This window comes from Haemaphysalis longicornis, unplaced genomic scaffold, assembly GCF_048455015.1.
Source record: "Haemaphysalis longicornis isolate Haplotype H1 unplaced genomic scaffold, Haemaphysalis longicornis Haplotype H1 scaffold_5, whole genome shotgun sequence".
Classification (NCBI taxonomy): Eukaryota; Metazoa; Arthropoda; class Arachnida; order Ixodida; family Ixodidae; genus Haemaphysalis; species Haemaphysalis longicornis.
In genome coordinates this window covers 178711066-178724601 of record NW_027526385.1, presented here as the reverse complement: position 1 = coordinate 178724601, position 13536 = coordinate 178711066, and the positions used below count along the sequence as shown (strand labels likewise).

The 13536-nt window shown below is 48.2% G+C and overlaps 1 protein-coding gene across 1 annotated transcript; it reads right to left on the bottom strand.

The window, feature by feature from the left end:
- Positions 1 to 358: 358 nt before the first annotated feature.
- On the bottom strand, positions 359 to 10856 carry LOC144139530 (uncharacterized). The gene is made up of 3 exons (XM_077671843.1): positions 10376 to 10856; positions 4884 to 5355; positions 359 to 538 (listed from the first exon to the last, which is right to left on the bottom strand). The coding sequence occupies exons 1-3, from the start codon at positions 10808 to 10810 to the stop codon at positions 399 to 401; spliced, it is 1047 nt and encodes a 348-aa protein (XP_077527969.1). The 5' UTR covers positions 10811 to 10856; the 3' UTR covers positions 359 to 398.
- Positions 10857 to 13536: the final 2680 nt, after the last annotated feature.

The following is a 13536-nucleotide window of genomic DNA, read 5'->3' as shown; positions in this document are numbered from 1 at the left end:
TTAAAGATCCCCAGGTGGTCAAAATTAATCCGGAGCCCTCCACTACGGCGCGCCTCATCGCCTGCATTGCGTCGGCGCGTTAAACCCCACAATCAATCAATCAATCAATCAAGCCGCGCCATGCCCGTGGCGCATCGTTCATGTCCGTGGCCGTTTCCAGTGTTGCCAAGCGAAGAAATTGGCAGCTGAACTTTTCACTGAATACGACCTAGAGTTAATGCCAGCAGTGAGTAGCACTCCGTGATTCACTCGCCCCCACACAGTCAACCTCTACACTGTGACCGACCGCCACCTCTACACCGAAAAGAGATAGATGCATTGGCCCGCGATAAAGTCTCACTTACGGCCATTGCGCAAGAGGACGTGCACGACCCCTTCGAAGCAGTGGAGGGCCGGCGCTACGCATGCGTAGAAGGAAGCGCGGCGGCCGACGACTGTTCAGCATCTGCGGACGACGTGTCTTTGCCAGAGGTCTCAGTCGGCGACTTGGCCGACACGTCGGGGTTTCGCTTGTGCTTTCGCTTCGTGTGCGTTACACCTGTTGTGGGAGGTAGAGCGAGTTAGTTTTACCTGAGACATCGCTCGCAAGGCAAGACACGGAAAGAAGGAAAGGACACGAGTTTTCATTGGGGCATACACATTGTCATGGGACTTGCCGTATTTTCGCGCGTATAACCGCCCCTGCGTATAATCCGCATCCCCACTTTGAGCCCGCCGGAAAAGAAAAAAAAATTCTCGCGTATTGCCTGCAAATTTGATACCGGAAAGGCTGCACCAAAGCTACTGCTCAAGCAACACATCGCATGCTATGTAGGCAGAAAAAACGTATATTTAGCAAGTAGAATTCGCTGACCCTCAAGGCGAAAGTCATAATTCACTTATAAAATTCCATTCTTAGAGTGCGCTCGCCCTTGTTTTTTCTTCCTTGTCCTTGTATGACTTGCGCAATCGCTGCCAAGGAAGCCTTAGTGTTGCTGCGTAGGAGCTTCACGGCACAACGCGCATCGCCGTGACGCGGCACTAATAGGAAAAAACCCGCATACTATCCGCACCCCTGCTTAGCCACCGAAATTTTCGCATTCTTGGTGCGGGTTATACGCGCGAAAATACGGTAGTTTACGCTGTCAGGTGGGCAGTTTGACGGTTTGATGCTGATGCTGAACGTTAGGATATTTGTAAAGGACGGACATCTTCGCAGCAAGCTTTTAGGATTCTCAGATGAAACTGGAAACCTGTGCTTTCAAAGCAGGCAGACAACAACGCGGATGAGTCAGCATCGAAGGTTTATGGCGCCTCTGATCGCCATTTTTTTCCTGACAACATCCGCGCAAATTCGCAAGAGGAACATACCTGGAAGTGTCCATACGTGCACAAAAAAAAATGGTAACTCATGGCCTCATTGTGGCGGTGACACGCCCAAGCATGTCACTACGCTGCTCTTAATACGGAGAACATCTCAGGGAGTAAATAAACTTATTCCAAAGATAAAAAAAATACAGTGAAAATATACACAATTTGAACTTACTGTCGTGCCCATTTTGCTTGCAATTCCAGTCTAAGTTGGAGTATCCTGGCAGCCGACACACGTCAAACAGGTCGTTCGTGCGGCGATTTTGAAGAAAGCAATGCAAAAATGCAGGGATTCTCATGGAATCCGTGCAACCTTAAATTAATCAAACTCGACTTCTGACAAATTTATGAGCTAAAGTACTGGTCCCGAATGCTATAAAATATTCGTCAAGCAGATGAGTGATCTGGCGTTGAATACAGAACCTAGGTATTACAACGTTTTCTTTTTACGCTCAACGTTGATCAGAAAGCAGCACTCGAATTGTTAGAAAACTAAGAGAGGTGGCAAAGATGTAGAAAACAAAAATATAGCCAAAGTGCACAGAAGGCAAACACTCGCACGATAGCGAAGAATGCTGAAAATTTTGTTAAGTCTCCCTTCTATGGCACTGTTGCAGAAGAACTCGAATACATTCATGGCGCGTGGCAGTGATAACAGTATCGGAGTGGTGTTACCTACAGCGTCGCGAACATAGTTTTCTGTACACACGTATGCCCTTTCGGTCTTTTTCTTCCTTTCTTTTCAGTTTTCCTAACAGCGAAGCTCTTAAGCGGAGCGTCTGTGTATGGTGTCGGCAGTTAAAAATAGCAAGAAAATCCCCAGCGCTCGTACACGCGTGCCTCTAGCGCACATTCATCAAGCTAAGCATACCGACCTAAAGAAATTGCACACACACGCACACACACACACGCACGCACGCACACATACGCGCGCACACACACACATACAGGCACACACACGCACGCACGCACACGCACAAACTCCAGCGATTGTCGTATCGTGGCAGCCCCTGCTCTGAATGAGAAAGACACGTCATAGCGTACGCCCTTCGTTCGTTCGTCCTCGTGTTGTCGTGCGGATGCGCCCTGTACCGTAGAAGAGACGAGACTTGAATGTCGAAGCTGCTGTAGGTGATCACTGACTCCACATGACCCGGCCGCGGATAGTTCACACGGCCGAGGAAGAGGCCAGCCACCCCTGGAGAGGCTCGGCGTGCAAAACATCCGTTGGGATGTTAAGTCACGCTTGCAGGGTGGCGTACGGAAACGTCTGCCAAAACGACAAGCTCACTGTGGCCTTGCTCAACATAGGTAAGGTCATTGAAATGCCATGGCGGCGACGTCAACCACGACACCACAACGATGCTAAAACTCAACCTTGTGTCCGTCGGACAGTTGCAAGTTGGGCGAGTTGGTACGTGTGCATACTTAATCACAGCGCGAAGGACGGGACAGACAGAAAGATCAACCACTGGACAGGTCTTTCTGTCTGTCCCGTCTTTCGCGCCGTGATTAAGTTTGCGGCCGTCAATGATCACCTACAAGAGTTTCGCCATTCAAGTCTTGCGGATGAGGGCAAGCTTCCCTAAATTCTGTTTAGGTCATTTTAATTTGCTGTTGTTGCGACGCCTCCCAACTTTGCACAGTTTTCACTTTTAAATAATGTTGTCTTTGCCGCATTCACCATTTTCATTTTATCTTAGGGTTGTGACGTCGTTCGTGTTTTTTAAACACGAAAGTGTTTTGTTCCCGGATACACCAAGATTTCGGTCACGTCATATCCGCCACGCAAGTGACGCAAGTACAACGAAGCAAGCGGCCTGTAAAGGGTGCACCCCTGCACACATGGTTTTCTTGCGGGGAAGCAACCTTTACTACTAAAGAAGCCGCCAACCTCGGGTTAAATTTTGCCGCAGAAAAATCAGGAATAATGGTTTTCAATGATGCTACCACTGACGCAGTCTCTATCCAGCAAGGCGAATTACCCAGAGTGAAGGAATATAAATATTTGGGAGTGTGGATAAACGAAGGGGATAACTACTTAAGAACTCACCAGGAGCAACTTAAGGGTAAGGGAAAGCGAAACGCAGCTGTAATGAAGTTTTGAGCTCTGTGGGGGTATACCAAATATGAAGTAGTGACACAAATGTGGAAAGGAGTAATGGTTCCTGGTTTCACAATTGCGAGTGCTGTGCTCTGCTTAAAATCAGGCGTTCTATCAGGCCTTGAAGTGAACCAGAGAACGGTAGGCCGTTTGGCCTTAGGCACGCATGGAAACACAACTAACGAAACAGTACAGGGAGATATGGGCTGGGCGTCATTTTGAGTTCGAGAAGCACAGAGTAAAATATATTTTGAGATGGGGTTGAGAGCAATGGATCAACGAAGGTGGGCAGCTAAGGTTTTTAGGTACCTATACTTTAAAAGCCTGGACACGCAGTGGTTAAGGAAGACTAGAAGGCGAACGATGAAATACGGAAAGAACAGTGGAGAATCCAATACAGCCAAGGTAACCAAAAAAGAGGCAAGGTAGATTGAAACGAATAAATGGAGAGAAAAAACTGGAAGCTAAAACGTCGTCAGAGATGTACAGGGTTGAGACATTGGACATCAGAAAGGAAAATTCCTACGATAATTCCCAGGACAGTGCTTTGCTTTTTGAGGATAGAGCAGGTTGCTTGCGAACTAAGAGCTTTGTGGGGAAGTATTCACAAAATGATGGGGTATGAGTGGTTTGCGGAAAAGAAGCAAACTATGCGGCACATAGTGTTAGAATGCGACGGCATCCATCCAAATCTACATGAGGGAACTATTCGGCTTCCAGAAGCCCTAGGATTTGAGGGGGTTAACTTCAAGGCTCTCGAGGGGACAAAAAGAAGATTAGAATGATGGTGGACGAAAAGCAGAGAGGGGAAAATTGTCTAAGACCGTTACCACGTGTAACAAAAAATATTTTGTGCCTAATAAGTTTTTTGCGCCTGCCCTAAGCAGCGCTAGTATTAAACCAAGACTATAAAACATAGGTATATTAGTCATTTTTTGTAAGACGACATGTCATCACCACGCTACAAAGAAGAAACCAATAGCAATCATCATCATCAGTACGTTATAACTAGGGTTGTTTGTTTTCGGGTTCATTTTACACGCAAGTGTTTTATCCCGCGATACCCTAAGATTTCACTGACGTCATATCCGTCACGGAAATGACGCCAGTACACCTTTGCCGAAGCGACCCGCCAGCAGCACGTCACTCGCCAAGCACACCCACAAGACAGCCGCTGACCCCCCAAATCATGCTCAGCTGGACATTTCGCTGCACATTTCTATTTCGTGCTTTACTGGTACCTATTACAGATGAATCAACCACATGCAGCGTTTTTCTATATATTTCAGACCGCAGTAACTATATGCCGAGTTGTTAGACACGCCTGCAGTGCCCGGCATTCCTTCCGTCCCCATCCCTACGCTGTTTTCACCGATATGTCACGCAACAAACCAGCTCAAACTCAAGGTCTAGTTAGACAGACACTCACTCGTTTCTTGCTGCACGTCAGGCTTCTCGAGCGATGGGCTGGTGCAAGAGGAACCGGGAGCACTGCCCTTCTTGCGCTTCTTGCCCTTTGACTTCGTGGGCTCCTTGGACACCTGCTCCTCTGTCCCCCTCCCACCGGACGAGGGAGATGCAGGGGTCGCTGTCGTCGCCTGGAGCTCGCCAGGGTCGTCGCCACCCGACAGCCCCTGCTTCTCCTTCTCAGCAGCGTCTGCTGCTCTCGGTGCTTCTTTCACAACGGCTTCGGGGTCTTTCTTCTCCCTCCCCGGCTTTTCGGCAACGTTGCCATCACTGATGAACTGCGTGGAAGGTGACGGCTTCGTGTTTCCCTTTCGGTCCGACGATGGTGACGTTGCCTTGGTGCCGGCCGTGGCATCATCCTTAGGTGGTGCTGCGTCCGATCCTGGTTTAGTCGCTGTGTTGTCTTTATTTTCCAAATCCTCGTCCTTGGGAACCTGCAGGAAATTAAGAAGGGCCTATTTCAGGCGTCAAAGCTCTACTTGGCCGCCAACCTTTTTGTTTGAAACCTCTGCTCGGGTAGTGAAAAAATTAACTAAAAGGCTATTGTCGTGTCATTAGAATTCGTGAGCAGCTTCCCTATGCACGCAAACGGCGACAAGGTGCGTAAGCACATGCTCGAATGCTTCCTCAGATACCTGGACCTCTGGTTAATTCGAGCAGCGCCGCCGGTGCGACACTGCCTGTCGCATCAAACCCGTCCCGATGGCAACTACAGGGACGCCTAGCTCGGCCGCCCATCGGCGGTGTGGCGCGCAACGGTGGACGTGCCGCTAGGTGACCGTGCAAGCCTTTCTTTTCTTGAAACCGCCCTGTTCTGAAGGCACTGTCTGGTCATGCCGAAAGGCTAGCTACTGACGATGGGAGGAATGAACAACTGGAGACGTGCATTGTCTGGCGTCTCCGGCAACGCCACTCTCTAGACTCTGGAAGGAGGCTAACTCGCGCGTTCTTTCCACTCTATTTTCTTTTTTTTTTTTTGCTGTTGCTGGCTAAGGCACAAAAGGACTCGCATTCACACATGCATTTTTTGACATGCCATATCTAGACATCAGAAATTATCTGGGGGGAGAAAAATCATTGTCCCTGCAATAGTACTACTACTATTACTACTACTACAACTACTACGCTACTACTTGTACCACCAACAATCAAAATGATAGTAGCAGTAACGAATCACCGGCGGAATCACCACCAACAGACTGTACATCCACAGCAGGGCATAAGAAAATACACGTACACATATCATCTGAATATTTTCCTGATCGAAGTTTCCCTCCCTATATCCAGCTTTTCTTTGTGTGTTATCACCTCTCCCTTTACATGGCACGCACTACACCACTATTTACTTCGTTTGAGCAAGCGTTGAAACCGTGAGGCTCATACCATACACTCTCCATATAGGGTGATACAAATTTAGAACACATCCAAGCAGAAGTCAAGCCCCCAGGACAGGGAACAGCAGAAGTATCCTTGGGTGAATCGCAGGCTTCAGGTGTTGGTGCAGCAGATGAAGCCCAATATTGGGGCTTGAACAGGCGATGCTGCTTAATTAAAACGATGCTCGGGATGAAGCTGAAGTATGAAAATAGATATTTTTCTTAACGAGGGATTAATGAGGGCGGAAATAAGTTAGTCGAGACATAACAAAAAAAGCCAACAAAACACTTCCGCGAATATATTCCTGGAACAGCAATTCTTCCTTAAAAATTGTCATTAATAACACAAAGCCTGTATTCTTCAGACCTAAAAATAAAGCCCTCTCCTCATCATCCCCCCTCATGCTTGATGCACAGTGCATTGAAGTTGTACAATCCGTAAAAAGCCGAGGTGCAATACTTCAAGAAAACAATATGCTATGGGGTTTACACGTTGATAAAGTAAGAGCTAGACTGTCTAGGATAACAGGCATGCCATCTAGGATTCGTTTTTCGTGCCACTAGCAGTTGAGATCATCATTTACAACTTTATTTCTCAAAAATGTAGTACGGCCACCTGGTGTTGGGTACCAATACCGACACTAACACATCAAAACTGATTCTAATACAAAATAGGTACTCCTCATAATGGCAGATGCTTCTTACGACGCACACACAGCCCCAAATTTTAGGTCCTTATCAATTACACCTGTAAATGGCCTCTGTAAGCTGCAGTTACTGCGCCGGTACATAACATGTAAAAAGATAACACGTAATTGAACAAAATGGCATTTGGAATGTCCCCTTCTCCCGCACCAATTACGGCCTACAGATATTGCGTTATCAGCTACCTCAGTTACTGAACACGCGTACGTCAAGTGAAATTTAAAAACAGTGATAAATAATTCCATAACCGTTTTCCTTTTTCTCGTTTTTTTCTTCTTTGTTTGCGCAAACCCACGCACAAGTCAATTTTTGCTGACTGTTTAATTTTTGCACAAACTTGAATGTGCCCGTACACTTCTTCGCATCTGTATAGTACGTTTATTTGCTCTGTAGATTTATAGTTATGTGAAATTTACACGCGAAATTGTAACTTGTACAAAATTTTAACTAGTAAGCATTTATGTTTCTCAAGCGTTCGCTGCACTCAGGAGCAGTTGCTTCCCATCAATATGATGCGTACACTCCACACACATTTGGCCAAACACACTGGCACTAGCTACCTGCTGGGCTGGGTTCCTGGTCACGCAGGCTTCCCGGGCAACGAGCTGGCGCATCAGCTCTCCCGTGCTCCGTCCCAACCGCGAGACTCGGAGACGTCCTGGCCAATCCCTTTCCACCCGCCCAAGAAGGCGCGACAAGCCCGTCTACGTTGATGCCAGACTGTGCAACAGTTAGCCAGGGATAAGCAGACTCTTCCGCCTCCCTCTCACCTGTTACCCCGGGCAGATGTCGTATCCGGCAAGCGCAAACGGACACCTTTCCAACACCACACATACTACATCGATTAGAAGGCCATCGCAGCCCTGCACAGTGCTCTAAGTGTTCTGGTTTTCCCAATAGGCCAAATGTTCTTTGGGACGGTTCTGGTTCGCAACCATTTCTTTCAACTCATCTTAAATCCCTTTCACCTCCTCCCTCTTCTCTCCAAGACTGGCTCGCGCCACCGGAGGGAACGGACCGAATGGCCTGGTGGCGAGCTTCGGTGGCTCATGTTCGTGGGATCCTCTCGTCTGTATAGATATTTCTTTCTCTTTCAGAACCACAGACTTTGGGGGTCTTTTTGTGTGATAAAGTTTATCAACAACAACACTTGCCGTGTATACGGTGCATTCTCATAGTCAAGCCGAGCAAAGGTTTTTTGATTGTGCCCCCCAGCCTAAAGAACCATGTACCAGTCGCCTCCGAACTGGGACCAATTGCATCCCAACTGGGACCAGTTAGCTCCCAACTGGGATCAGTTAGCTCTTAACTGGGACCAGTTAGATTCCAACTGGGACCAGTTGATCCCAGTTAAACCAGCTGAAGGATTTTCACTAGGGGTAGTTGATCTTGAAATAAAGATTTGATTTGATTTGAAGTCAATTCCGTGTCGAAGACCAGGACGGTAGCTTATTTTCTCTAGGTTGTGGATATTATGCCGGCAGCCTTCATTTTACCTTTCGCAAATATTGTGCCAGCTGCATTGTATTAGGCACTAATATGTTCAAAAAACAAACGCGATATTTGCGCCACTGTTGGCTGATCACGACTATGAGAACATCCTGCCGGCAGTCGGCAGTCGGCAGTCGGCATTTTGCTATCTCCCGCGCAGGCGCATTTTTTCTCGTGCATGCTTTATCGCATAGGTATTTTAAGCAAACATCTTACCTAACCTAACCTAACCTAACCCAGCCCAACCCAACCAGTAAAAGCAGCTACCCCAAACTAACCTAAGCTAACATAAGCGCAGGTCACGAATAAATGATAAGACAGAGTGCCGCAAAAGAACCCAATTTCTGAATAAATAAACACAGTGAATAAGGCGAAAAATCACAAGGAACAACTTTAAAACATCAAATGTACACAACTCTTCCGAAACCGGTAGCCACTCAAGTTCTGGGTCCTGTGACTTCTACACTTCGTACAGCAGCCTGAAAGTTTGTGAAAAATACCTGCTCTCCGTGAGCATAGAGTATGAAACTTTGACGGTGAGCGTTTTCAGATCAGCGTGGCGCACAGCCATTCCGGACCTCCAGATGGCATGCAACCCTTCAAATTATATGGGGCATCGTATCCGTGGCCAACCGGAAGAAACCGAATGCCTTGCGCTGAAAGGGGTAGGTCTTTCTTACACGCTCTCTGTAGACGTCCCCTACAAATACGGCGTACCAGCACTCCGTGAAAACATGCTCCACTGTGTTGGCTTTCGCATACAACGTACACATGTTAGACCAGCGAATAAACAGACCCTTCTCCTTCACTTCGTTTTAACTGCCAATGTTCCTGTATGTAACTTTTTCACGAATGCTGGAACTGCCGCCTTTTCACCTTTGATAACACATCTTGTCTCGGGCCAGAACTAACTGCGCCACGCTAGCCACATCTGATTCCGCGCCTGGCAAAGGCAGACATGTAAGCCTGAGGTAAATAGAGGTAAATATCCCTACAGGCTAACGTGCCGGCTGCCAACAACATATCCACTTTCTTTGGTCTATTTGAGCATTACGGCCGCTGTGAATACCGTACCGTCATGGTCTAACCTCGTGGTTCTCTCGTGGCACACGTGAAACATTTACTATAGTCAGTCTATTCGGCACTCTGGAAGAAACTGCTGTTAAGTGCTGAAAGTGCCTTGTGTGATAGCCTCACACTAACGAAAAGTGGCACAGTAGCGGTCCCCTTTAGCCAGACATGACTTCCGCTGGAACTACGAACTTCAATTTTCCTTGTTGAGAACCTTCGCAACTGTCGTAGGACCGATTAAAAGGCAGAGAAGAAAACCTCTTTTAGTTAAAAATTAGGTAGTGTCTATTATCACGGCAACCGTGAGAATTGCCGTCAGAAATTTCTCACGGCAGGCGCCTCTCATTGGCTAAGCACGGTACGCGGAGATTCCATGGAACAAATATTCCCTAAAACGTTGTGTTTGCAGATGCCGCTGTAGTCCTGCGGTATAGTTTTCAAACGAGAAGGCTCAGGTTCGAGTCCTACAAGAAGAGTTTTTTTTTAGCTTTCAGAATTTATCGGTGGTCCTGATTTTGTTAATAGTTTTTACTCTGGTTTTTACTATATCCAGAGATCGACGCGCAAGACTTCTATAATGGGTTGAATTACATTTATTACAGGTTGTGTTCTGTGTCGTCGGGCTGGGTTAGATTAGGTTTGTTGTAGTTGGGCTGGATTTGGGTTGGTTATGACGCGTCCGGTTAAATTACGCTAGGTTTTTTGGAAACTGCCGTGAGGATTTCCAGGAGGTAATTCTCACGGCTGCCGTGAGATGAGACGCAGCCTAGGTTGTTGAACCCTTTGCACTGCCAGCAGCTGCCTCACCTACCTGTGCGCTGATGGCTCCCGCTGACAAGGACTCCAGAAGGGCGGTGGTCTCCTGCTTCACGGCTTGACTCACGAGCAGGGATGCGCGCCGAGCCACGTCCCCTATGCTTCGCCGTTTAGCCGCGGGGCCCTCTGCACTGGTGGCCCCGGACGTGACGCCAGCGGGGCCCCCTGAACTGGTGGCCCCGGACGTGACGCCAGCAGCCTGCTTCCCACCCGGGGTGACAGCCATCGAAGGCTGCGCGGGCGACGCTACCGCGGCCGCTTCCTGCAGGGTCGCCGGACCGGGTGGGGCAGCCTCTTTCTCCGCCGGTCTCTGGGCGGAGCGACCAAGGACGAACTTCCTCACAAGGAGCCAGAGAAGCGCGATCAGGACGACCACGCCCACAAGGGCCGCAATAACGGTGACTATTTCGAAGTACGGGTCCGAAGCCATGGCTGCTGCTACACGAAAAACCTTCGGGGCAGCAGAGTGGAAGGGTTGGTTCTTGAGGCGCGAGCTAGGAGCGTGCGCAGGACGCGTTCCCCGCTTCTTTCTTCTTCAATCTGGGGCGGTATTCTCGTAACTGTCCTATTTGAAAACGTCCCTTTTGCGTCCCTTTCATCGTGACGTACTTCCGGTTAAAGGAGCCATGAAGAGAAAATGCAAGTTGGTTTTATTCGAAAGATTTCGTGTTTTATAGTGCCCCAGCGCTTGTCCGGATACAAACGGTGCTTTATTCCCTGAGAAATTAAACAATTTAGGTTAAAATTTTGATTTTCCCGCTCAATCGTGCGTTTTCGTGGTCCCAAGTGACATCACTGAAACCGACCGCTCTGCAGCCTAGAATACCTTCATTCACGCATCCGCCGTACAGGGTAGAGACACGTATACGCTGGCGCCGCCATTTTCAGTTGCTCGCTCGCCGCCGAAGCAAGTCATTGTGTCAAAACCGCGCTAAAATTATCGCCGCAACGCGGTTTACTGAAAAAGTTTGAATCATATTGTCTGTTTCGCGTTGCTAGGTCTCGTGGGAAACGAAAAGAATAACGCGTTGAGCCCGTTGGCCCAATTGCGGCGGCACGGGACCGTTCAAAGGTTGTCTCCACCCTGTACAGCGGTGTTGGTTTGTTCCCGCGTTTCTTTACGTTCCGTAACCTAGATGGCGCCACCATACCGTGGCAAGCGTTTGGTTTGTTTTTGCCCGCATTTAAACCTGGCTTGTTTTTGTTCTGGGAGAAAATATTCGTTCCCTGAAACAGTGCTCGCTCGACAAATGGGGTCACGTAAGACACCGTTGCTTGCGTCAATCGGCCAGTGTCGTCTGAGACAACCCCAAGCCCCGTAGTGCTGTGCAGCGAAACCAAAGCATGCTGTGCGCAGTACGAACAGCAGAACGCATCAGTACCTCTATGTTTACATGTGCTTTCGTAACTTCCACTGTTTGTCCCATCATTCTTATTGCTTTGTAAAGAATGTACCCTAAATTTAAGCGCAAATCGCTCGTTCGTCTAGTTTGTAAGTTCTACCTAATTTGCGTCTGCTTCTGCCAGCCTCCGCCAATCGCAGAGCTTAGCTCATGTGACGACATAGGTTCTGTTGCGAAAAATGAGCTGGTGGGTCGCATGACCATTCCCGTTTTTCCTATTTATGTAGCTTATTTGAGCGAAGTTTACGTTAAAAGTGGTGTCAGTATGATTCTAACGAGACAATCTTTTGAATGAACCGAACTTGTGTTTTCTCTTCATGGCTCCTTTAAACAGTGGGCCTTTGATTCAAATACCGTAACTGTTCTTGCAAACGCATTTTAAAGAACTGAAACCGTATCAGAGTATCTTTGATGTGTTTATTGTTCCGCCAGCGAACCAACAAAAGGGGGCCACGAAAAATCGTCTGCTCCAAATCGGCTGCTCCGAGTAGCCACGGCTCATAGCTCCGCCGTGCTTGCATGGCGTCACATCCGGGTGTTCGCTTTTAGCCAATCAGGGCTCGCGCAAAAGGGACACTTTTGAAAGGGACACAAAATGGACAAAACACGGGAATACCGCCCCTGGTCGAGCGACTCAGAAAGTATCCGGCAGATCACGATGAGGACCTTTACTGGTTGCGCCACAGCTCCTGAGGATGTTTGCCCTTGCTCGCTGGTGTACACTCATTGCCGCGAGTAATTTTGGCAACCGTCTAAAGTGTGATAGAAGCGAAAGAAGATCGGGGCGGTATTCTCGTAACTGTCCCTTTTGGATACGTCCCTTTTGAGTCCCTTTCATCGTGACGTACTTCCGGTTAAGCAGTTGGCGTTGGCTGTAGGTTTGTTGCGCTTGCGTTACGTCACTTCCGGTTGTTTGCTTTTAGCCAATCAGGGCTCGCCAAAAGGGACACTTTTGAAAGGGACGCAAAGGGGACAAAACTCGAGAATATCGCCCCTGATGCAAGCTTGATTCTCGTGACAACGGCGGGGAACCAGACAGTATGATGGGCTTGAGCTGAAATAACTGCCACAGACTTTTCATTTGGTTTTTTTGTAAAGTCTGAAGGAGAGATAACTTTTGGAGGACACCGAAGTTCTGGGCGTATGCGCCATTCCCCATGAAATATCATTATAACCACCACCACCATCATCATCATCATCGTTTGAGAATACGAAAGCACAGGTGGGCTGCATGGTATTCTGAGATCGCTTTGTGGTTTATTCACGCATATTCAGGCGCTATAGCTGAGATAGGATTGAGCTTCATCATTGTTTAGTCCAGCGTTCTGAAAAAGCGTCTTCCTTCCCCATCGCCCTGCAAGAAGTCCAGCTCGCTCTTTAGCAGCGGTGACGTGGAATCACGTGACACGTCACAGCCAGCGGGGACGTTAGGACGAAGCATACGCGCGTTCTCCACCAATGGAGCTTTTTCTTGTGACCGGCGACGTGTTTTCGTTCCGTGGGTCACCAATGCCTTTTCATGAAACCTTGCTCGTACGTAGGTCGTCGTATCCATAGACGCAGCAGACTAGCCAGGATGCTAACCGTCAATAATAATAATTGCGGTCATCGTATTCGTTGACGCGTGGACAATCCGAAGCCATTGGGATCATCATTATTGCCGTCGCAGCCTTGGTGGAAGCAGATTTATCCAGCATGTGTATGTAAACTGCAGTAAACTATTGTAATTGTCTGCAGTGGTATTGAATGGAGA

Excerpts from the sequence above, each read along its gene's own strand:
- LOC144139530 (XM_077671843.1), bottom strand. The coding sequence starts at position 10,810 with ATGGCTTCGGACCCGTACTTCGAAATAGTCACCGTTATTGCGGCCCTT. Across the intron at positions 5,356-10,375 it reads CGGGAGCCATCAGCGCACAG|GTTCCCAAGGACGAGGATTT; the intron begins GTAGGTGAGGCA and ends AATTTCCTGCAG. Across the intron at positions 539-4,883 it reads TGACGTGCAGCAAGAAACGA|GTGTAACGCACACGAAGCGA; the intron begins GTGAGTGTCTGT and ends CTCCCACAACAG.